Genomic DNA, 23,017 nt, shown 5'->3' on the forward strand with positions numbered 1-23,017 from the left:
GTGCGCTGGTTTGGCAGCAGGTGAGGGGAACAATACAACAATGGCCTCTGGCTCCAGAAGACTGTCGCATTTTTTTCAACTGACTAAAACAACTTATATCTATACAGGTTTCAAAGAGTGTATTGTAGTGTATTTTAAAAGTGGTGCAGCTGATGCATACTTAAAAGCCACACCTTTGAACTGTAGATTTGTTGAGATTCAAATATCTCCCCAATTTTATTGATATTTTGGCCCAATTTCCTGTTTCACCTCAATCACAAATGAGCCACTCCCAGTGCATCAAGAGCCTGGCTGTCACTGATCTATTTTCTTCTTTCAGTGGCAATGCAAACATTCCAAAGTATCACTTGGGTTTCAACAGTATTTCCTTATGCAAAGTCTCCTTTTTAATGCCTAGTATTGCATGGAGTATCAAGCAGTACCTTGCTAATTGTATATCATATTCTATTATATAAAAGATTCAGGCACAAAAGCATGTTATTTAATCAGACCTTTATTTCTTGCAGATACAAAAACAAGTCATGGAGCAAGTCTTGAAGGACCACCTATTGTGCCCTCTTTTCAACAGTGCATGGTCTTTCAATTTTTCTCTTTGTAATTAGAAACAGGCCAATCTAGCAATTGTCAAAACTAGAGGCCCCCTACTTAATAAAATAACAAATGTGAAGTAAGGCAACATAGAGCTATAGCAGAAAGAAGCTGTCAATAGAACAGAAGTGGACAATGTTACACAGTAACTAATCTAAATCAATCACTTCCAAGGCTTCAGTTGTCCACACATGTCTTTACAAACTGATATTTACACAACTGACAGGAGAATGCTGGCTGTCCTCATCACTTCAACTTTTCTTCCGACACATGGAATAGAACAAAAACTGAGAGATGTGCAATTGGCTGCCAATTAAATAAACTACCACTACTAGGGCTGCACAATAGAGCTCATAGTAAGTTCTACATTGTCAAGTCTCACAATGAAAACCTTGTGTATTAAATTACATTTTAACCCATAACTATGAAAAAGTCAAAGTATTCATCAATATTTAATACTCATTCATTTAATCAGGCCAAACTATATGTATAAAAGCATATAAATACCACAAAAGATTGAATGTTTAAATTTAGCATGGTACAAATTTACTAAACATCAACAAAAAGCATAAATTATAAAAAAAAAAAAAAAAGAAAATTATTATTTTAAATGTTTAATATTGTGCAGCCCTAACTACTACAACTAACTACTACAGCAAGTAAATGAGGCAGCTGTCCAAGAAGACTAATCCCTGGCCACTGTGGAACAAAAATGAAAGTAGAATATTGACTGAAATGTTGGATGAAAACACTGATAAAAGTTTGAGAAACAGTGTCAGACGTTTCTAGAGTTCACAGTACAAGTCTACAGAGATTTACGCTGGCGTTTCAAAAAGGACATGGAGTAGTCCCCTGGAGGGGTGCTCTTCTGTCTCTTCATCTGGACCTGGGACTGTGCAGTGAGCTGCAGCTTGATGGCGCTGGAGTTCACTTTGGCAGCACACAGCAGCTCCTTCATGCCCTTCATCTTCTCACTCTGGAATATGACCACTGGCCCGGGTGAGGAGGTGGGGGGTGTCTGCTGCTGCTGTGGTGGGGGTGAGAGAGCGGGCTCAGGGCTGGGGGACTTGGGCTTTCCTTCACTGTCCCCTGACCGGACGCCGGAGCGCCGCCGACCCCCTCCCTCTCCCACCTTCTTGGGCTGGGCTGTTTGAGAAGGTGGGGCTGGGGGAGAGGTGGGAGGAGCGGGCGGAGGGGAGGCTCCAGGTTCATCCAGTTTTGTCTCTCTTCTGGGGATGCGTCTGCGGCCCTCTCCAGGGTTGTCACTGGACTGGTCATCTTCATCCTGGGACTCCAGCTCTTTTGTGATGATGGACACTTTCTGGCGCACCTATGAAGCAAAAATATTAGTGGAATCAACATACATATATACAACTAACAAGTCAAGAAAATTCCACTACAAAAACATCATCAGCAAAGTGGAGTTTTTGCAAATTGCAAAACAGCTGAGTCAGACCTGCACTAAAGCTAATTGTATTTCCCTGGCAACAACATTGGTTACGCAGCATCGTCTGGCCATTCTGAAGACTGCAATACTCTTAAATCATTTGGCCATTTTGACAGATTTACTAATAACCCATACCTGTACTGTATTGCTACTATTATAGTTAATATGTATAACATATTATCTTATTGGAAAGATGCTGATGGCAATTCGGCTAATTGACTCCAACTGCATCACACGGTTAACACTAAATGTGAAATTGGCACAGTCAAGGGACTTACGAACTTTCAAGTTGATAGGAGGCATGTTTTTCCATGACCTCTGTTAACGTCCCGCATAGGTACTGCCTGTATATTTATAATCTCTCAGGTTCAAAGTTATACTGGTTAGTCACCTGAGCTTCAAAGCGGCTGAGACTCTGCACCAGGTAGGTGGCCCAGCCCACATGAAGGACTGGTGTGGGGCTGCCCTCCTCCCATTTACAGATTCCATCATAGAACCGCAGCAGGTGAGCAAAGCATTCAGAGTCCTGCAGGGCTGTCTCCTGCTTCTCCTGAGGGAGGGTACAGAATATAATGATAAAATTTTTTTACAGAAAAGCAATTATTTATTATTATACTTTTCAGACCTTATATCTTCTATACAAAAACAGAGAAACACCAAAACATTTACATATAAAAACTATATTGTTAGAGACTGACCACCGGTGAATTGTATTCATATATATTAAAAAAACAACTCATTTTATTTAATTGTATCTGGAAATCCATGGCTATGTCTACTAAATGATTATACCGTTTAGGGACCCAAATTGTCCACAAACAGTCCTTCAGAAATATGCAAACATTTGATTGACAAATACTAATAGAAAATGCCACATAATATGATATGATAAATTATATCATGATGTGATATATATAATTTCATTGTGCCTATTAGGTCACGCGAGAACAGTTTTATGTAAATCTACTTATTGTAGATTTATTGGTTTTGGTCCCCACTTACCTTGTCTGCTCCTTCTCCTCCTTCAGCTCCCTCTCCGGCACTCTCAGATGCAGCTGCTGTCTCCTTGAGCAGGTTGGGGATGACATCATTGGCGATGTCAAAGAACTCCTTATAGATCTCCTCATCTTCACGGAAATAGTTATAGCTGCGGGAGAGAGTACGGGTTGCTGATTAATGACTGTATAATGGCAGAAAGCAGCAGCACCATTACTTTTAGATGTGTGATGAGTAGAACCTAATGTGGATTTGCTTGAAATATTGATAAATAATAATTTTAATAAACAATGTATTCATTATGAATTAAGTTAATTTCTATGTGCTTATGGCTGATTGAGGTGTAATTATAATAAAGTGTTATCACTGAATGTAGAGCTTAAGGATCAAGACAGAAGCATGTGAATCTGGATAGGTTACGCAAGTCCACCATAAAAGGCAGATTTTGTAAAAGCTGGAGGGGGCAGGAAAAGGAAACTCCTAGCTGTGGAGGGAATGTGTCTTTTAGTCAGACAATTATATTTTTAGTCTTGTTCATGGACATTGTGTTTAAAAGGAAGGGAGCGCAAATACACTGGTTTAGGGGATTGCTCTGCTGGATACTTTCCCTAGCACCACACATGTATATACTAATAAAGGCTTGATTCCCAAACATAAGGTAAGAATTAAAAACTAAATTCATCATCAAATTCATATTACTCATTGGTTTAATTAAAACATCTGGTGAAAGTGAATCAGTTTGAAAATGAAATTAATGTAATACTGCCCCCTGGTGTCAGTAAGTTGTATATTGCAAATGTATATTATTGGTGGTTTTAATAAGGAAAATGTAATCATTTAGCAGCTCTATTATGTCACATACATGAAAACAAAGCAGTTTATAGCAGTTTATGTTTTCTTTGTCAATGCTCATGAATTGCAAGAGCGATAGCAGCCTTTTGATTTTCTACTGAATAATTAGCACAAATAATGACAGCATTAGTGGTAGAGTGCAGCCATTTCAAAATTTGTGGAAAGGTTTTTTACTTACTTACTTGAAATACCAAAGTTAATCTCAGTTTCTCAAAGTTGATTTAAAAATACAAAGTATATATTCCTTTTAACCAATGTGTAAACCCTTAATTTGAAGTTGTAAAAAGGGCAGTGACTCACTCCTGCATAACCTGGGCTGCTTCAGCCCAAGCCTTCAAAGCCTCGCGTACATTCCTGTGTCTGTAGTGGAACCCGGCCAAGTACATGTACGGGTAAATGTGCTCGTTGTTATAGTGCTTCTGGGAAGAACTCACAGCCTGGAAAACACACATACAAGTCCAGTCTTTTTTTTTTTTTTTTCATGTCTTATACTTAATGTAAGCCCTTTAGCAGGGCTGTGGTGTACCTTAAGGTGAATATTCAGTGGGTTCTCCTTTCCTGGGATGGGATCCTGGTCTTCAAGGTCTGCCAGTGTACCCATGGCCATTGGATATCTAGACACACAATTTCAGATGATAATACAACACATAAGCATTCACACAGATGTTAGCTTGTAGCTTTGTGGCTTACCTGTCTAAGTCACCTCTATCATACAGCAGCCAGAGAAGTTTCTGTGAAAACAAGAAGAGTCCATTAATTAGAAATGCATATGAATGAAAAGGGTCTCACTGACAAAGACCGTGAATGATTGTATTGACTGTAATGAATATTTAGCAACAGGCTTAACTGATTATTTACATTGCTTGTGAGAGAGGCACATGTTATTTTCACTACATTTACTACACCAGATGAAATGTTTACCTGTTGTAGTCGCAGCAGTTCGGAGCTGTCTGTGTGCAGATCCAGTGAAGGATTAATGGCACAAACCATAAAGGCCACCTCCATGTTTCGGTCACATTTCATATAGGAGCCCTTTAAGTATAACCAGCTCTGTGCCAAAAGTACAAGTTGATAAATGTATTGCATGACATGTACACCTCTCTTAGCATTTGAGATGGTACCTTCTCATTGACTCCTGCTGTTACAGTTTGCCCTCTTCGGTCTTCGTTTCCCTTTCCGTGCCATGTCACCTCTGCCGTCTCCTCACCGTTCTTTCCAAAAATCACCCATGCATGATCCTCAGACAAGGCCAAATGGACATCCTTCAGACCTAGGACCTGGCACGCTGCAACCACTGCAAATGCTACCCCAGAGCTGTCCAGTTTGGTACCTGGTTTAAGTTAAACAATAAAATATTACACATTTTGAAAGCAGCTCAGGTATATCCAAAAATAAGTATTCTTACCAGTGATAAGACTGAAGAGGGACTGAATGTGAGCCCTATCTTTAAAGTATGATCGACTTAGACTGTTCCAGATGACGTCTGACACTTTCTTCACCAGTTCTCTGCTGGAGCCAGCTGCAGTCCTCCGATACTGAGACAGGTCCACAGCTCCCCGGATCTGTGCAGTGAAGCGTTCATACAAGGCAGAGATCATTCCCAGTTCCACTGTTGGGAAGCACGAGCTGGGGCAATCTGGCTCTAGGGGCTCAAAGCGAACTCCAGGTACATTTATAGGAATAACTCTGTTCACAGCCAAGAAGTGCTCTACAAAACCCAAGACCAGAGAGAGAAGGGCCAGGTCCGGCTCAGGCTTCGAGAGCTCATACTCAAATAATTGGACCACTCCATCAATCCCACGAAGGGGGAAGTGCTTCTTTTGGGCTGAGTGCAAACCCATATTTGCTGTCAGTCACACAAGTCCCAAAGAGTGTGGCAATCCTCACCTGTGAAAGGCGAACCAAATGTATTAATACTTTATTTATTTCCACTCTTTATCTTTACTGATAAGAATTCTTTTAAATATAACTGTGACATTGAATAGACCATATATGAATGTAATCATTATAGTTATAGTATAGTAATATAGAAATGATACATAAAATAAGCTATAACCTGTGTAATTATAGGGGTATAAGCATAATAGTTAACAGCTTGATGAGGTCTAGTGGTATAAATAAGTATATTATTACATGGTAGTAGACATTTGCCACATTTTGTTCATACAAAGTTTGTTGATTTTTTTGTTTGTTTTATTGGCCTTTTTAAGTGTCAGACTGAATTTTGAACAAGTGAACATTGACCTAGACAGTGAGCAGCCAGGTTGCGTAATGGTTACATCAATGCTTTGAACATAGGGCTTCGGTTAGTTCTATGGCGCTGAGGTGGGCGGGGCACCTCTATAGCTGACTGCGTACATTCACTGTCTGCATTAACCAAGGCTTTATTCACACATACTAAACACTTAGGCTACATAATTACACATCCGATCTAATAATTTTTGCGTTACTTTGAAATGTTTATATACAAAATTTTTCTTTCTTATATTTTATAAATTAAATAAATTGCTCCATTATCTTCGCACAAAGAAAGGTCTTAAATGGTTTCATGAATGTTAAGTAGAGTTAACAAGCGAGAGGAAGCATAAGCGAGATTTTAGGGTAGTATGAAACGCGCTGAAAAAAAACAAATAGTACATTGAATGGAGGCTAGTATCAGCTGCCGCTAATAAGCTAACGGAGTGCTAGTTAGCTCAACACATCTCTTTAGGGTCGGCGCTTCAATCGAGCATCTTTGCAAAGATCATATTATGATATACAGATTTAAGGTAAACCCGTGAACTTTTATCGGCACTAGATTTGACTTGTAAATGGAAAATTACATACCCGTTTATTCACATCCTCAACCACATGTTTTTGTTTGTTTCCCCGTCTTTTGCCGCGCAGTTCAGTCTGCCAGAGACTCTTTTGACGTACGCCACGAGCCCCCAAGTTTCCGTAACACTGCAGATCTAACAAGCATCTGCCAGGACAAGGGCTATGTAATGCCACGCCTTCTGACCACATCCAGTAACTTGTAAATCGAGCATTTCACCGCCTACTTTCTGTGGTTGCACGCAGGGACTTGTAGTCCACAGTATATTCCCCTCACAACCATGACCGACAGAGGGCGCTGCTAAGTTGTGTACAGGTAGAAGATAGAACGGTAAATCTTACATAATAAAAGAAACACTATTATACTACATATTTCATGCTATATAAAATGGTCTCCTACATGTATGCGTAATACTTAAAGAATAAGAAGAAGGTAGATTATTCTTAGTTTTATTATCTAAAAGTACTTTCGTATTGATGAAATATAAAAATATTGTATGTATAATTGGTATGTTTCTTGTCTGTCTTCTGGAATATTCCTTACACTGCCTTTACTTGTTATCTGTTCTGTTGAAAATAAACCCTATGTTTGGGTATTAAATAACAAACCACACACATAATAGCGTAAATCAATAGGCTCAAGTTTACTGAACTAAGTTTATGACCAGTATCAGCAAAGTGAGCATAAATAAATCCAGCACACGTTATACTTGTACACAGTTCGCTCGTTTCTGACTCCAGAGGAGACAGTAAACGCCTCCCAGCCGACATGTTTTCCCCTCCTCCAAAGTGCGCCTTGTTCCCTCCATCTCCGCGCTCTCTCAGTGCTTGGACAGTACATGTAGGTGCGGAGCTAAGTCCCGCTCTTGGGGAAATTTTAGGAAAGTAGGTCGAGTTAATACGATCAACGGACATTTAACGCAAAAATAAGATCAAAACATTTCACCACGTTTGTGCAATTGGTTTGAAGCTACAATAAAATGGACCCGATGACTCAATCCGCCCAGATATCTTCGTCGCAGGGGTTTGCCGATGGACACAATTCCGGTACCAAAGACTCAAAGATATCCGGTAAGAAATAACTAACGTGAAATATTTACGAGCTTCACTGACCTCTTTAATTGCTTTCATTGACAGGTAAACTACCGCTGGTTTCCCTTTCATAATAATTTAATCGTGTATTTCTTTTACGCATGGCCTGTTCTCTACATCATGTTGGTTAAGCTCATTTTAGCCAATATAGGAAACACCTGTGGTGGTTGACATGAGGACCAGGGTGTCTTGTGTGTCTTGGTCTGACCGATGTGATCTGCACATAACACAGTAGAACTCCTCTAATTATAATTCTCTACAAAATCTATAAGAGCACCAGCGATTAAGCTTTGAACTCTTGCGCCTCGTTGCACCATGGAACAATATGTTGCCTGAAAACATGATTAAAATCCACACCCTTAATAAGTAAATTCATAATGGCCCGTGTTTACACAATTTAAGGGAAATCTAGGGTTGGCTGGTTGTGCGTTAGGCTATTTACTCTTAACGCATTATGATTTGCAGAATAAATGTAGTTGACAAACATTTGCAGCATAATGGATTATTATGTGAGCTAATTGAACAGGAAAATAATTATAAGAACGAAATGTTACGGCGCAGCACTGCAGATATATTGTTCCTGGGCTGGAGCCAATACAGGGAGGACCTCTTAAAGGCGCACTGCCTGTTTGTGTTGGAGTTTTCAACATGGTACCACCTCCTGCCTGAACAAAAAGCTTACACATTATCATGGTTATTGCTCGTTTATTTCCCCTAAGCGTTACCGATGGACACCTTTTCTCATTTTAGCAGTCAACATCCATACAGACAGGTGCGTTGCTAACAAAGGGAGGTGCCAGGCTGATGCTAGCAGGGCCTCTTATTGTGTTACGAGCAGGGAGTGGCATCTCCAGCATCAGACCATGTTGTTGTATGCCAGCTGAACTTGATTGATTGTTGCTGATCTACCAGACATTTGTAATGGAAAGGATTGTAGGCCCTAAAGAAAATGCGCATCATCCTGATGCTGCATTGAGCAGAGAATGTTAACCTGATGATTTTAGTTTGCACTATAAGACAAAAATGTACCCATATAGGTTTGACATTTGTAGTAGAATAGTGCTTTTTGTAAATTAGATAAATACCCAAGAGTACATTGTTAACAAAAAGCTATTTGTCATTAAAATACAGATTGGACAGTCACCAGGCCACTTTAGAACGATAGTTAACATTACACTTTGACTGTTTTTAGCTATTGGTAGTTGAACGTGTCAGAATTTTTAATAAACTAAGAACTCTCCCTTACTTTCTCACAAAAGATGTACAAAACAAGGGGCATGGTCATTTAAGCTAAACATATTGCCTTGCAGCCAGCTATCATTTGGCAAAAACTATGTTGTTTGAAACATCCCATGACAGATAACAGGCATCCGATCTGCTCCGCTCATGGGAGCACTGCTGAGTCACCAAAAAGCCCCATTCTTAAAATTTTTCTGGTAGTTTGGCATGTTAAAAATCAAAATACTGTAATAAAATAATTAAATTCTTGTGCTACTTTTTCTGAAAAATAAACCATCTCACGTTAGCAGACCTGTTGGATGTGTTCCCTTTATAGTATAAATAATGAACCATTATTTTGAAATAGATCTCTGGTATTATGTTCAGTGCAGCACAAAGCTGCTGCTGAGCCCCGCGACCTGACCCCCAGTGTAATCAGATCCACTTGTACGGACAGGGCAGCTGCAACACACAAGCATTATCACACTGCTTTTGATCAAGACCAGGGCTTAAACAGTTGTGAAGCGCACAAGGACAATTTTATTTCTGTCAGCTTTAACATGTTGTCTCTAGATGTGGACGAAAAAGTGAAAGAAAGGGTTCACTTCAAAATGGACATAATTACTATCTGCTCAGACTGGATAGTTTCTTTCACTGGCGAAAGACGGAGTGTAGTAGTGTATTGTGTACAGTGTATGTTGAGTTAAATGGTCATTTGGTACTAGAGTAAGTGACATTCTAGAATTCTAAGATACTCCAAATGTTACAGAGTTCTTTTTAATCCTATTTTGATAACACTGCAGCATTAGTTTGATTTGGTGAATATACTTTACATCATACCTTGCCTCTGTCTCATCTTGTCACTGGGCCTAATTTGTGATACACTCTTAAGTGACACGAGTCACAGAGGAAGTGGCACACTTCAAAATGTGGACCTCATTACTCAAACCACTGTTACAGATCACTACAGGAAGTTGGCCATCTTTAAAATCTCCCTGATTATTTACACATCGTCCATTTGTGCAAAAGGAAAAGCACAAGGTTGGGGCTACCACTGCTGTTCACGCCTGCACTTCGATGGAATGTTCTTAGCAGATTAACCTTTACATGACTGCAGGCATCAATCCTAACTCACATCACACAATCTGTCAGCTTCCTGTGTGCTGTCTTATCCTTTTTCTGCTGCACCATATCTCACAACCCATTTGGCAAGTCTTAATTGTTGCAATATTCGACAATCATTTCAATTAATTGTTTACCTTGCTAATGTATGATGTATTAGAACGTTTCCAGCAGTGGCAGTAGTTCCTTTTGTGTCTTTGGTCAACTTACTCACCCATCTCAGACGCTCTGCCAGTTATTCTCAGAGTACAGCTTTCATGGGTCACTCCACTGTCACAACCATGACCATTGATTGCACTCAGCCCTGAGGCCGTAGACAGAGCTGCCAGCGATGGGCTGAACACAAATCTACGGCAACAAAATATCCCAAAACCAAAAAGCTTGGTCTAAGTACTATATTTGCGCTTGTCTGGGCCAGTTAAAAAACAGCTGTCTTCATCAAAACGACTCCAGGCCACAACATGTTTTTGGCATTTTTCACGTTTATGGCCAGTGCAATTTGTACGGCTGTAAATAACAGTTTTTAGATTGGTTTAATTTGTTTTGTCAGTTGATTATTTCTATTGTGTCACCAAGGTTTTTAACATAATCTTTTTGACAGACAATATTTATATTTTAAGAATATTTTTCATTCAAAATCACAAAATATCTGTTCTCTTTTCACATTTATTATCGGTGCTGTTTTTGTGGTAAAATTAGTTTTCCTAGCAAATTATATCTGTTTTATACTCTACAAACCTGGTACTTCTTGTACTACTTATATGCCACGTTTTTTTCAATTCATAATTCATTCTGACACTTCACATTGCTAGTCCTCACGCAGTCTGGCATATGCTCAGACATTGTCAGACCTCTATTCTGGTCAAAGGTGTGGCATTTGTAGAGTCAGTTGTGTGAATGTGATTGAAGGAATGTGGTGGGACGAGGGTACGGCATCCCCAACCTGCCCAGCCTGTACCACTCCATGAGGGATCACTGAGCAGAGGCACCGCACCCCCTGAGTAACTCCCCTGTCACACCTCCTCTCTCAAACCTGAGTCAGTGCAGCCACGTACTGAGGTCATTGGGTCAAACGTTTGAGCTCTAAGCTGGTTTCCACACTCGAATATCTCACTCATTCTCAAGGAATTTGCTGACATTCTCTTTGGATTTTTAACTGCAGCCAAAAACAAATCTATAATAAAAATTGAAATAATTTTAGCAACACTAGCCTAGTTGTTATGAACTTAACTTACAGTTGTTTTTTTTTTAAATGAGAGCTTTTCTGTGTATTTGTTTGATTCATTTACACATTTGTCTGTTGTGTCTAGACTAGGTTAAGTTGTATAGTTATGCATGATGCTTTTCTGGTGCACAGTTCTAGTGGCTGAGTTTATAGAGGCTGGGATAAATCTTGTCTTAAGTGCTAGGTTAAGAGATGATCATTTTTGTGTCCTTTTTTATGTTTTCAGATTCCTTTCTTTCCTCTTCGCCTGTATCTCTCATTCAGTCTCCTCAAGGCAAGTGTCTGGTTCTTTCTGCTGCTCGCCTGCTCCTCTTCTCTCACTCTTGCTGGCTTGCTCTCTTCATCCTGTATTTCTAGTGCCCCTCACCTGCTTGCATTACAATATGCCCAACCAAATAGCCCAAGATCAACACCAGGAAAGTCAACCTCTTAAACCCTGTTCCTACAAAGCTCTCAGATGCTCCTCCATCTGTTCCCAACAGCCAGTAACAGCCCTAATTGTAGCTTTGGCTGTCAAATTTGTTATGATAATAATGGCTTTTACTCTACTCTGCCATATGCAAAAAAAATGTGTTCCTGCACTTAACCCATGCCTGCTTTTAATAATCTGAATCATAGTAAAAAATAAATTAAACATGTTTTATTTTATAAAACAAAACCCTTAAGAAGGAAGTCTTTTGTGCATTTGTTTCATGTGCAGCTGTTTTTATTCTGTTGAATCTATTAAAATCAAATAAATTCAGCATTGTTTCAGCATGGCAATCGAACAGTTACTGACCAAAATTTGTCAATTCTGACTATTCCATTTCTTAGTCCAAATGAATTCATTTATAGTCAGTCTGAGCTCTACATCCAGATCCATGTCAGCCTTTACTGCCTGTGAGCATTATGTAGGTCACCAGCGCCACACCAGGTTCAAGATAATCCCAAGATTGCCACTTTATTTTAAGAAAGCAGAGAAGTTCAGGTTCACAGCATGCACATTGGAGCTGAAATCTAAAAATGGATGAGAATAATGTCCCACTGGGGTGGGTCTGCCCTCCTCTTGTCTTCAGTATGGGAGTATTGGAGCCTCCACTTCCTTGGAGTATGAGGGGCACTGGAGAATATCTACTGTCAGTGTTTTGGATGGCCTTTGCTTTTGGCTGCTCGCTGCCTCCAACCTCCAACCTGCCTCAGCTTTAGCCTCTGCATGTTTCACGCTGCTGCATAGACGTTATCAGGTTTCCTTTGATCAGTTTTGCTTATCCATCTTGAGATTCATTTTGAATCATGTTAGGTGGTGGATAGAACAGGAGTCAGGATTTTGTTGTAATTCCACATGTAAAATGATGCCATTTTGTGGGGACTACAGTACTGGTCATATTTGATTGACTAAAGACAGACCCTGTGCAACGACAAAAAGGAGACGAGGCGTGATGTTAAAAAAGCACTCAAAACTACATAGGATCTCCATAATCTAATATGATCCAAAATACACACAGAAGATTAAATGCTTATGGACAATAATGTCCATGCAGTAAAGAAAAGTAATAAAACTATATGTTTTTTGTTTTGTTTTTTTTAACGCGACATTGACCACACCCAAAAAAAGTCCAGCTCATTCAGTCAGTGCCTTCTTTCTGCTAATACATTCTCATCATCCTGATAAAATAATAAGTAGTCGACCAATGAATTAACTTGGAGACAATGGCCCTTGAGTACATTTGTTGCTGTGATGGGTTTATGCATTTATTGTTTATTGTTAATCTTGGGTCTTTTGTTCTATGTTATTTTTAACAGAATAGTACAAATAGAACACTCTTTTGATTCACCATTGCATAACTCGGGTGACCACAGACTGAAAACAGATTACAGCAGATTACTGCTCATTTGGCACACAGTCTTATTACTAGAGGTGCACTACAAAGGCTAACTGTTAATTTTGACATAGCCCACAGCGGTGATTAGGCCATATGTTTTGATGATGGTGCTGTTCCTTTAACACTCGCAGCCATAGTTCAAGTTGTTCAGGAATTTTACTACAATGTTTGGAAGTCCATTCATGTGGCTCAACTGTAACAAAGCCTTATTGTAGCGATGGTGATTCCTCCATCCAGGGCATTATAAAGCAGTCACTTAAATTTTATACATTTATAGAACATCACCATAGATGCACACATGAATTTTTCCCAGTGAAAGAATGTAAAGGAACTAGTTGACTTTTACAGTCTATTAATATAGCAATTTGTTGTTAGCATGAAGGCTTGGCATGACTACTACAGGAGTGAGACCATGTGATGTTGGAAACGGTTGCTATATGAACATCCTCAGACTACCATTTGCCAGTGGCCACTTACTGTGGAGTCAGGAGGTTTATTTATTGATTGATTTTTAGAATGAACATCAAAGATATAAACATTTTATTATTTTATTATTATTAAATGTATTATTTTTTGTCTATTTAGCTTAACTTGAAAGTAGGCAGGTTGAGAATAATACTGCTGCCTAAAATATCACTTGTTTTTGAATGTGTGTAGCAAATTCTTTTAGGTACAGGACATTTTCAAAGTCACACCGACTATTGGCCACCACCGGAACATTTATCAAGCCAAATGTTTATTTGCTGCTTCCAATTGGCCTTCATTTTGACTTGCCACGCCAAATATTGATTTTAAGAATTAAGGTTGCCATGCAGCAATAAGTATCTCATTCATAGTTTTTGCCATGCTGCAATGCATGAAAGCTTGATCTACAAAGATGACAATAAGATGCATGGGTATAGAGTGTTATATTTGTGACCTCCTCCTCTTTCCTATCCCACTTGATGATGCAGACAAAAGGGTTCTTGGGTCTGGCAACAACAGTGAACTACACTTCCCACAATCAACTTCCTCCTCACCTGGAAATTTTAGCAGTCAGTCAGAGGACCAACCAGACTCTCCAATAAAGACTTCACCTGTTTCAGAGCGCATCAAAGCACTGGAAGCACTTGCTGCAAAGAAAAAGGAGCCTGATTTTCGAAGTGATGGTTATTCACATTATAGAGATCGTCATACTGACAAACGTTCTTCCATTGAGATTCAAAAAGCTGCTTTTGAGAAAAATGAGAAAACAACTCCTCAGAAAAAAGGCAGCTCCTCGGATAAAGAATCCCCAGACTCTCCATTTGAGGTTCTAGGAGAATGTAAGCAGCTGAAGGAACTTGAAGAAACTGAAGAGTGGATGAAGGCTCATTTACCTCCAATGCCAGACTTTAATTCAGATGATATTACAAAAGGCCCTGCTGTTTCAGAAAGTATTTACTCCACACAAGAAAAAGAAAATGTCACACCTGAGGCGTCCGCCTCCTTTGCTTGTGTCCCAGATGCTTTCATGGACTTTCCTGTTAAAGGTGAAAATCTTGAAGGTGCCCCTGTTCCTCAGAACCCATATGCAGAGGAAGAGTGTGATTTTGACCTTAGCTTCTTGCCTACAGCCTACATGTGGAACCAACAAGAAAAGAACAATGATGCCCTTGTGGGTTTTGGGTCTAAATCAGCTTCAGTGTCCTCGCCTGAGCACAGCGAGAAAACCCGATTGACCTGTAATCCAGATCCACCAGAAACAGTTGAAGTGGACAGCTCGGGGGAGTCTGATGATACTGTGATAGAAGATGGCATTCCTGTTCATGCTCAAGCTTCTTCTGAATTTGAAAGAGATGCTTGTTCTAATCTACACAAAGACGACAAGGAGACTTCACCTGCAAAGTCTGAGAGGAAGCTTATGCAAGTTCCAACTATCAATGTTATTGAGACTGATGAGCCCAATTATAGTGAAGAAGAAATGGAGTTTGAATCAGAGGAAGTCGAAGAGCAAAATGTTAAGGATCAAGATATAAATGCACCTGGTCCTAATACCATCCCTGAGAGCCAGTTTACAGAGGGGTACTCTCCACCCTCCTCACCGGTGGAGTCTGACACAGAGATCTCTCCTAAACACAAGAAACAAGAACCATCTCATGAGGCAGCTGTTCAAGCACCACAAGAGCCCCAATCACCAGATGACTTCAGGATACAATCCAAGGAATTTAGCAGTTTGCCAAGTAATGATCCTGTTGAAGACTTTTCTGATCATGATGATGAGTGGGGTGACCAAAAGATGGATGTAGCAAATCCCGTCAATACAACAGCTGGTCCAGCATCTTTTACCAAGCCCAAAATGGATGAAACAAGTAAAGATATTACAGACGCTCCACTTGAAACACACAATCTCCAGACCAGCTTTCTACATGATGACATTTTTGAGAGGGAATCCTTTGATTATGATTATGATGCACCACCCTCTCCTACAGATGATGGCAATGACAGCGAGCCAGATGTGGCCACAGATACACCTTATACCAACCCTTTCCATGTCAATACTGAGAAAAACGGCACTCAAAGTAATGCTAGGGATTCGTTTACCCTACAGAATGACAACACCAACCAGGATACCTTCTCGAAACGATATCCACAAGATCCGTATTCTATATTCTATACTGCCCCAAAGAGTACCAGTGAACCAGCTGTTGATAATGGAACCCAAAACATGAATCTAGATGACAACTGCAATAAAATTAAAGACCAGAATAGTGAAACACAACAGTCTAAAGATCTAACATCAGTGGTAAAGGAGGACCCTTGTATTGATGCAAGTACTGAGCCAGCAGACAGTTTTGTGCAGTTTATGCGAGAGTGTTTAAAGTCCCAAGGTGATGACCATTCCACCTCAGACAAGATGGATGACCACATTTCTCAGTCTGTAGCTATGGACCTTGAACAAGAAAAGCTCACAATTAGTGCTCTCAAAGAGCTTGGAGGCAGTCAAGAGGGAGAGGTGGAGCCACCACTTCAGTCTGCTAAATCCATTACAGTAGAGCCCAGTCTTGTATCAACTCAGCACAACACACAGTCTCCTTGTTTCTCAAATACCCAGCCCCTAAGTTCCCCGTCCAACCCTCCCCATGACGGCACATACGCCCCAGAGGTAGAAGCCATCGATGAATGGGTGGCAGAAGCCTATCATCTTGCTGAGCATGTCTTGACCGCTATACTAACCCACTTATCAGGTAACCTCTTCTTTTCAAACTCTAGTCCTGCTAACCATAGAAACCCCTGCCCTGACCTGTAATTCAGCTGCATGCTCCTTAACATTCTAAAAACCCTAATGTTTCTTACTGTTTCTGAAATACTGCCTGACATTTCTTTTAATATAACCTTCTGTAGGACTAGGCATGGGGAGAAATGCGTTCATATCATTTCAACAGCTGCATTTAGTATTAAAGCAACTTGATGAGAAAATGTTTGGGTCTAATCATATCATTGTCCCAGTCATCCAACATCCAAACTGTTGTCTTCTGTTTTACTTATGGGACAGTTGTTGGTGGTATAATTATGGAGCTCAAGTGTTGGCTTACCAGGCTCAGTGCATAGTCAGTGGTGTCCGGTTTCTATCTTCATTCAGCAAACAAACCCTGTCAAGTTCAATAATAACTGTAAAGTGGCCCACACGTTTGGTTCTATATTAGGGCATTGATACATAAAAAATGTGTTAATTTCATTCAGAGTTAGCGTACATTATGATAGTTTTGGTGTGGCATTCATTATTATTAGCTAGTTAGTGATAAAAGCAAAATGGGGGCTGTGTTACAGCTCTCAGGACAGAGAGAGTCCCCGCTGTCCCTTCTGTACAACCTGATCTCTATTCCACACACAGGGCCCCATATAGGCAGCAGACAGTCCTTCTAACACACAGCTGTAGTCATGTGTAGGATAAGGCATGCAGCACATATTGAACCACTGTTAAGGGCCTGCAGAAAATAACCTCAGTCATGTACAATTTAGTCAGTATGTGCAGATTGTGTAGATTAGTGTAAATTATAATAGACCAATTTATTGTTGCATTCCTGTCCTGGAGTGAGGAGCGGTTACTGTTTTGGTCCTCTTCTGCACTGCTGTCATAGCTCTGGGTTATTAAGTGGGTGCTGTTGGTTAGGTGAGCCTATATTTCAGTGGGTGTGCCAGTTGCCATGCTGAGTATAGGAGATACTGTTTCTGGTGGAGGGTCCACATGTCTCCATTAAGATGTTATTGCTTTGCCTGGAATGCTCCACACTATAGCATTTACACTAATCTATCCTGGAGTCATTCAATTTCAGTTGTTTCTATTTCTAGGAAAGTTCCTTGAAAAACATGCTGTCAAATCTGACCTATAATTTTGCTGGTGTTGTCACCTGCTTGGATGGATAATTTAAATCTTGATTCTCCCTTTTAATAATCTTTAAGGATAGGGAAACTATTCTTGAATCCATGCAGTTATATGTATTTATGTTATCAGATGTTTAAGTATAAGATAAATGTATGTATAATGTATAATGTGTCAGATGTGAAGAAATTGGGTGAAAGATCATGCAGATCCTACAGAGTCAGTTAAGTGTGTGTTTGTGTGAGTTACTAATGTTTTGAGTCACTTCTGAAGTAAATGAAAATTATTTTCAATTACTTTTGACATTGTATTTTTTGGAAGGATTTGGGCTTCAGATTTAGACATTATGCCGAGCTTATTTTGAAAGCTCAGGAGCCTACTATTTAAGACATAGTAAATTAAAATTGTCAGGCAGTGCTATGGCAAGAGCAGTATCTGTGACATCCAAAATAAGTTTATAGCAGTTATGTGCACAAGGGTAAAGTGGCGTGTGACTGTGGACCTATAGAGCCTGTGCTATAGCTGAGTGTGCTGGAGCAGCTAAGGGCCCGAGGCACCACCCCACCAACACTGATACAAGGCTTTTCAAAACCCCCTCCTGTCCCACCAGAGAAGGAGTGCTGCTCCAACCAGCCCAATGCAGCATTACATAACCAGCCTGCCTTCTATACAGCCCATCACTTCTGCATGCACGACTTCTCCTGAACATGCACTACTGCCAGGCTACTCATTGTGGCAGAATTCTATGACTGTTCCAGCTCCAGCTTAGGCTGATATTTTGTTTGTTGTTCACCACCTGACTATAAGAATTGCATCAGTAGAGGGCGCTTTATTATCATACCTTACCTTGTAATGAAATGGCGTTATAATGTTTGCTTAAATTACTAGATATCATTATTTTGTACTATGGAGCTGTGTCTTTTACTGCCTATAACCATTACAATTCAGATGTATTCAGTTTTAAAGTTTTAGGTTTCTACACATGCTTAAACCTAATATCTTGTCTGTTTGGTCTGTGTAGTGAAGGATCTGATTCACTGGCGGGACCCCAAGAAGTCGGGTGTGGTGTTTGGAGTGTCCATGCTGATGCTCCTGTCGCTGGCAGCCTTCAGTGTCATCAGTGTGATCTCCTACCTCCTCCTGGCTCTGCTCTGCGTCACAATCACCTTCCGCATCTACAAGTCTGTGGTCCAGGCCGTGCAGAAGTCCAACGATGGGCACCCTTTCAAGTATGCATTTACACACTTTTTAAAAACAAAACACAAGACTCCAAATGCCCCAAATGCCCCATATGGAGTTATGGGAAGTAACTATAACTAAGTCCAACAAGTAGGAGGTCACGAGTGTCATCAGCTGGAGTGGCCATAACCTCCACTTTGTTATTTATTGACTGGATATTATGGTGCAGCTATATCCTTAGGCAAAGATTCAAAATGGCAAAACAACAAAACTACTGTACTGAGGGCTTAACTTAACACTCAGGGCATTTCATCCACAGTTGCACTCAAGTGCCTCTGTACGTCTGTCAAAAATAAAATTGTATTACTGCTAAAATGTGCCTATATTACTTCCATTGTGTTGCCATGTTTGTTTTGGTTGGTTTTGTGCTTTGTCTTTGCTTCGGTTCAAACAGTAAAGCTGCTCTGTGATTGAAATGGTCATCCTGTGACTTGAGCCCAAAACACAGAGAGCTACAAGATGGATTCTCATGAGTTTGAACAAAACAAACGAGTTAGTCAACAAATCTTGCAGGAATGAATTTTGTCCTTGGCCAAGACACTTTTAACTTCCTTACATGGAGTAAAATGTGACTAATGCAAATGCATACATTTTATTAAAGTGTGCATCTTAAAAAGCACCATGCAATGAAAACTATAGTCTTTGTGTAATTTTATATTGATTATGTTTGCAAACTTACTATATGTTACTATAGTTTTTACTTTCGTTTGGAAGTGGTGCTAGCTAATCTCCTGCTCCTCCTGCAGATCACTTATAGAAAAGGATGTCAGCATCCCCCCTGAGACTTTCCGCAAGCACGTGGACGCCAGTCTGAGCTACATCAACCGAGCACTGAAGCAGTTGAGCCGCCTCTTCCTCGTTGAGGACCTGGTCGACTCCCTTAAGGTGAGCTCTGGAGATGGGTCATTTTGCCACAGAGCATCGTGCCTGTTCATTTTTTTATTTAGCTCAGAATTATTCCTCATATATATGTAAGACACTGTATGTTGTCACGTAAGAATTTGATTTGGATGACTTGACTGCTACAGATTGTGCCCCGCCCTGAACAGGTGCAACAAAACGGGTGAATCTAGCAGCTTCTCATGGGCGGGTCATGGGTGTGTGTGTGTGACTTTCGTTTACTCACTCGAGTAAATCAAATAGTTTCCAGATATTAAAGGAAGTGCTGTTTTAAAGTTTAATATGTTTTGGTCAAGTCACATAAAAATCAGAAACCTTTTAAAAAGCAGTTTAGCACTTTTTAAATTCAACATTTCCTGTGCCTTGTGTCTCTTCTGTGCAGTTGGCTGTGGTCATGTGGTTGCTAACCTACGTAGGTGCAGTCTTCAATGGAATCACCATTCTCATCCTGGGTATGTCTTCAACATTGCATGCTGGGATATGACAAGGGTTCTGATTTCCTCAGTAGAATAGGCTCTGTGCACAACAACAATCTCACTGTTTGTGTCAGTACTTCCTGTCTCCTGTCTTCGACTACTTTTATTTCTAAAATCAATAAATATTTAAAGATAAGGCAGTGGGCAGGGAATGGCGCTTGGATGTCATGGACAACATGCTAAAAACTACACAAATAAAATGAATACTTCACTGGAGGACACTTCTCTGTTTAGAAAGGGGGTTTGTGGCTCAATGCCAACACCAATGCTAATTTTGAGGCATAATAAATACTAAAACAATTCCACAAAGTGAAGTATTCTACTTATATAAAGAATAATTGGGCATTCTTTATTTTAATTCATTTGAATTTTAGTAGGTTGTTTATTTTATGTTTTCTGATTTTAATAAGTGACTGTTGGCTTTTAGACACAGTGAGCTACCTAGTATGCTGATGTGCACAGAACCTATTAGCGATACTTGTAGTTTTCCTGGGGAATGAGGCCACAGTGAACATGAGTGATGTACAGGGGGCCGACAGCAGTATTCTGTTCCTATTGGGGGCTCGGTGGTCTGATGCTCGGGATGGTCTTTAATTAGGTCGGCGAACTTCTATCTGACTGAGCCTATTGTTATCCTTAATGGTCCTCCACACTACAAAACTGAGTTTAATTCTCAATAAAGCGGTGTGTAAGGTGTGAGCAGCTGTAGTATTCCTTCACTCATTAGTAATTATTTTACAGTTCTGTGAATCTTTTAATTTATTATGAGGGTGGGTGCCAAGCTATGACGAGTATATTTGTTAATTTGTATGTATAATGCCCCTAACCAAATATATCGACATGTTGCTCTCCCCATCCACAGCTGATATCCTCCTCTTTGCGGTGCCTCCCATCTATGAGAAGAACAAGGTGAGTGTGGAGTTGTAACACTGTTGACATCATGTGGTTGGTCCAAAAGCAGTGAGCTCACTGATGAGTACAGCCTTCATTAGACACTGAGGCCTTTGAGGCACAGCTGCTCAACATGAAGTCATCACAATATGCAGGCAGCACGATGTAAGGAGGGTGGGGGATGTTGACAAAAATTACAAAAAAAAATCCCTGTTACAGAAATAATTTTGGAGTCATATTTTCATCATGTTACTATTTAGTTTTCGCCAAAAAATGGTCAGTAATATAGATTTTTGTGTTGATGCATATATTTACTTGAATGTTTTTCTTTTCTCCAGACCCAGATTGACCAGTACATCGATCTGGCACGCACTCAAATCAACTCGACCATGGCCAAGTTAGTATTATTTACCTGCACTGGCAACTTTTATTTTAGTGGAAAAATATTAAAATTACCAAGTTTTTCTTGTACTCACAGGTTGCAAGAGAAACTTCCTGGAGCTATGAAACGCACCAAAAGCGAATGATTACCCATGACCAACCAGAAACCATTGCAGCACCATCATTGTCATTTACCATCACCATGCATACCTACCCCGGCCCTAGCCCCTCTACCACACCCTGTCCCAGTCTAATTCTGCTCCTCTGTGCCACCGACCACGACCTGTCCCACTCAACCTCGCTAGCTAGAAAAATCTAAGCTACTCCAACATGACTGCGCAGCTTAACCCGAGCGTTAGGTAAAGAACTGTGCCTGGGCGGTCAGAAGTAACCCCCTCCCTACTGTGCTCCAGCATACCACAGGGGAGCGGGCAGGTGGAGTGAACTAGACTGAATCCATGAGCTGGTTTGGTTGTGTACAGTGAGCAGGGGTGGAGGAAGACGGCTTGTCACTCAAAGCAAATGTCTGTATTTAAAAATTACACATTTCCTTTTAAGGTAGATGCATTGGGTAAGCTAGACCAGAATAAATTAATGAAAAAAATGAAAATAAAAATGTAACTGATGCTATTGTAACTAGTCTTTTCCTGCTCTTGCTCTGCAGTTATTGGTTAATGTCAGAAGCCAGATTTGGGCTCGCTGTTACGGATTGGCCTGTTGTTTGAGTTGTTTTCTTTTATTTTTTTACAGGCGCTTGTGTATAAGTTTCTGCAATGCACTGATGTTTTTCTAAAACCTTTGAGCAGGTTGAAATAAAAGGACTGGAACACTGAGCCAGCTGTGATAATTTGGTCTAGTTCACCCTCTTTTTGTATATATGCCATTGAAAAGGCTCTGCTGTATTTAACACATTAGCCTTGCTTTTTATAGCCCAGTGTTGAGGTCTAACATTCACCTGTAAATGTCTTGATTCTTCACACTACTTTACTGATAAACAATGGCTGCTTTCACTCTTATACTAGCGTGGCATAGTGTCAGTTAGCTTACATTTTGAACAAGAGCTTGTATTTTTTCCAAAATGGTCTGTATGTTTGAGATAAGGCACACTCCCTAATGTGAGGTCACAGCCTCCAATGTCTACAAACTGCTGACTGTCCATGTTGGCTTTAACAACTGGCTATTTTTATACAGCTGTATTCATAATTTTTTTTAGTTAATTTATTCTAGTAATTTTGCATTGCCACTTTAGTATCCAAACACATGCTTTTATTTGGCTGTACCAACGTTAGGGAGGAAACCTTTTGATTTAAGTGTAGCTGGAAACGTAGCAGATTTTTGGGGTGCATATTCATCTAGAGAACCCTTTTACTTTTCACTACCATTAAACGCATGTTATAATTGAGGATGGATGCCCTCTAGAGGCTTTGTATCATATTCTCAATTTTTGTTCTATATAATTATTGTACGTGTTTCAGTGGTGTTTTGAGTAAATTCACATAGCACTACTACATCTCCACATATGTTTTAAGAGATGAATACGGAGAGTTAGATGACTTCCATTTCATTGTCTTT

The 23,017-nt window shown here is 40.1% G+C and overlaps 2 protein-coding genes across 2 annotated transcripts; one reads left to right on the forward strand and one right to left on the reverse strand.

Annotated features, from left to right (window-relative positions):
- Window positions 1–472: 472 nt before the first annotated feature.
- On the reverse strand, window positions 473–6,843 carry men1 (multiple endocrine neoplasia I). Its single transcript, XM_033983696.2, has 10 exons — window positions 6,710–6,843; window positions 5,289–5,770; window positions 5,005–5,213; window positions 4,805–4,933; window positions 4,574–4,614; window positions 4,410–4,497; window positions 4,184–4,320; window positions 3,038–3,182; window positions 2,427–2,585; window positions 473–1,918 (listed from the first exon to the last, which is right to left on the reverse strand). Exons 2-10 carry the CDS (start codon window positions 5,722–5,724, stop codon window positions 1,394–1,396), a joined length of 1,869 nt encoding a protein of 622 aa, XP_033839587.1. The 5' UTR covers window positions 5,725–5,770; window positions 6,710–6,843; the 3' UTR covers window positions 473–1,393.
- Window positions 6,844–7,457: 614 nt separating this feature from the next.
- Window positions 7,458–22,292, forward strand: rtn3 (reticulon 3). Its single transcript, XM_055228894.1, has 10 exons — window positions 7,458–7,768; window positions 11,581–11,628; window positions 14,170–16,480; window positions 18,067–18,197; window positions 18,580–18,787; window positions 19,544–19,682; window positions 20,080–20,149; window positions 21,036–21,082; window positions 21,403–21,461; window positions 21,543–22,292. Exons 1-10 carry the CDS (start codon window positions 7,678–7,680, stop codon window positions 21,589–21,591), a joined length of 3,153 nt encoding a protein of 1,050 aa, XP_055084869.1. The 5' UTR covers window positions 7,458–7,677; the 3' UTR covers window positions 21,592–22,292.
- The last annotated feature ends 725 nt before the right edge of the window (window positions 22,293–23,017 follow it).

This window comes from Periophthalmus magnuspinnatus, chromosome 18, assembly GCF_009829125.3.
Source record: "Periophthalmus magnuspinnatus isolate fPerMag1 chromosome 18, fPerMag1.2.pri, whole genome shotgun sequence".
Taxonomy (NCBI): Eukaryota; Metazoa; Chordata; class Actinopteri; order Gobiiformes; family Gobiidae; genus Periophthalmus; species Periophthalmus magnuspinnatus.

What these genes read in the sequence shown, in the direction of transcription:
- men1 (XM_033983696.2), bottom strand. Translation starts at nt 5,724, where the DNA reads ATGGGTTTGCACTCAGCCCAAAAGAAGCACTTCCCCCTTCGTGGGATT. An exon ending in CACTGAATATTCACCTTAAG is followed by an intron (nt 4,321 to 4,409) that starts GTACACCACAGC and finishes TGTGTTTTCCAG; the next exon opens with GCTGTGAGTTCTTCCCAGAA. An exon ending in GAGGAGAAGGAGCAGACAAG is followed by an intron (nt 2,586 to 3,037) that starts GTAAGTGGGGAC and finishes ACCCTCCCTCAG; the next exon opens with GAGAAGCAGGAGACAGCCCT.
- rtn3 (XM_055228894.1), top strand. Translation starts at nt 7,678, where the DNA reads ATGGACCCGATGACTCAATCCGCCCAGATATCTTCGTCGCAGGGGTTT. An exon ending in CAAAGACTCAAAGATATCCG is followed by an intron (nt 7,769 to 11,580) that starts GTAAGAAATAAC and finishes TTATGTTTTCAG; the next exon opens with ATTCCTTTCTTTCCTCTTCG. An exon ending in CCATCTATGAGAAGAACAAG is followed by an intron (nt 21,083 to 21,402) that starts GTGAGTGTGGAG and finishes TCTTTTCTCCAG; the next exon opens with ACCCAGATTGACCAGTACAT.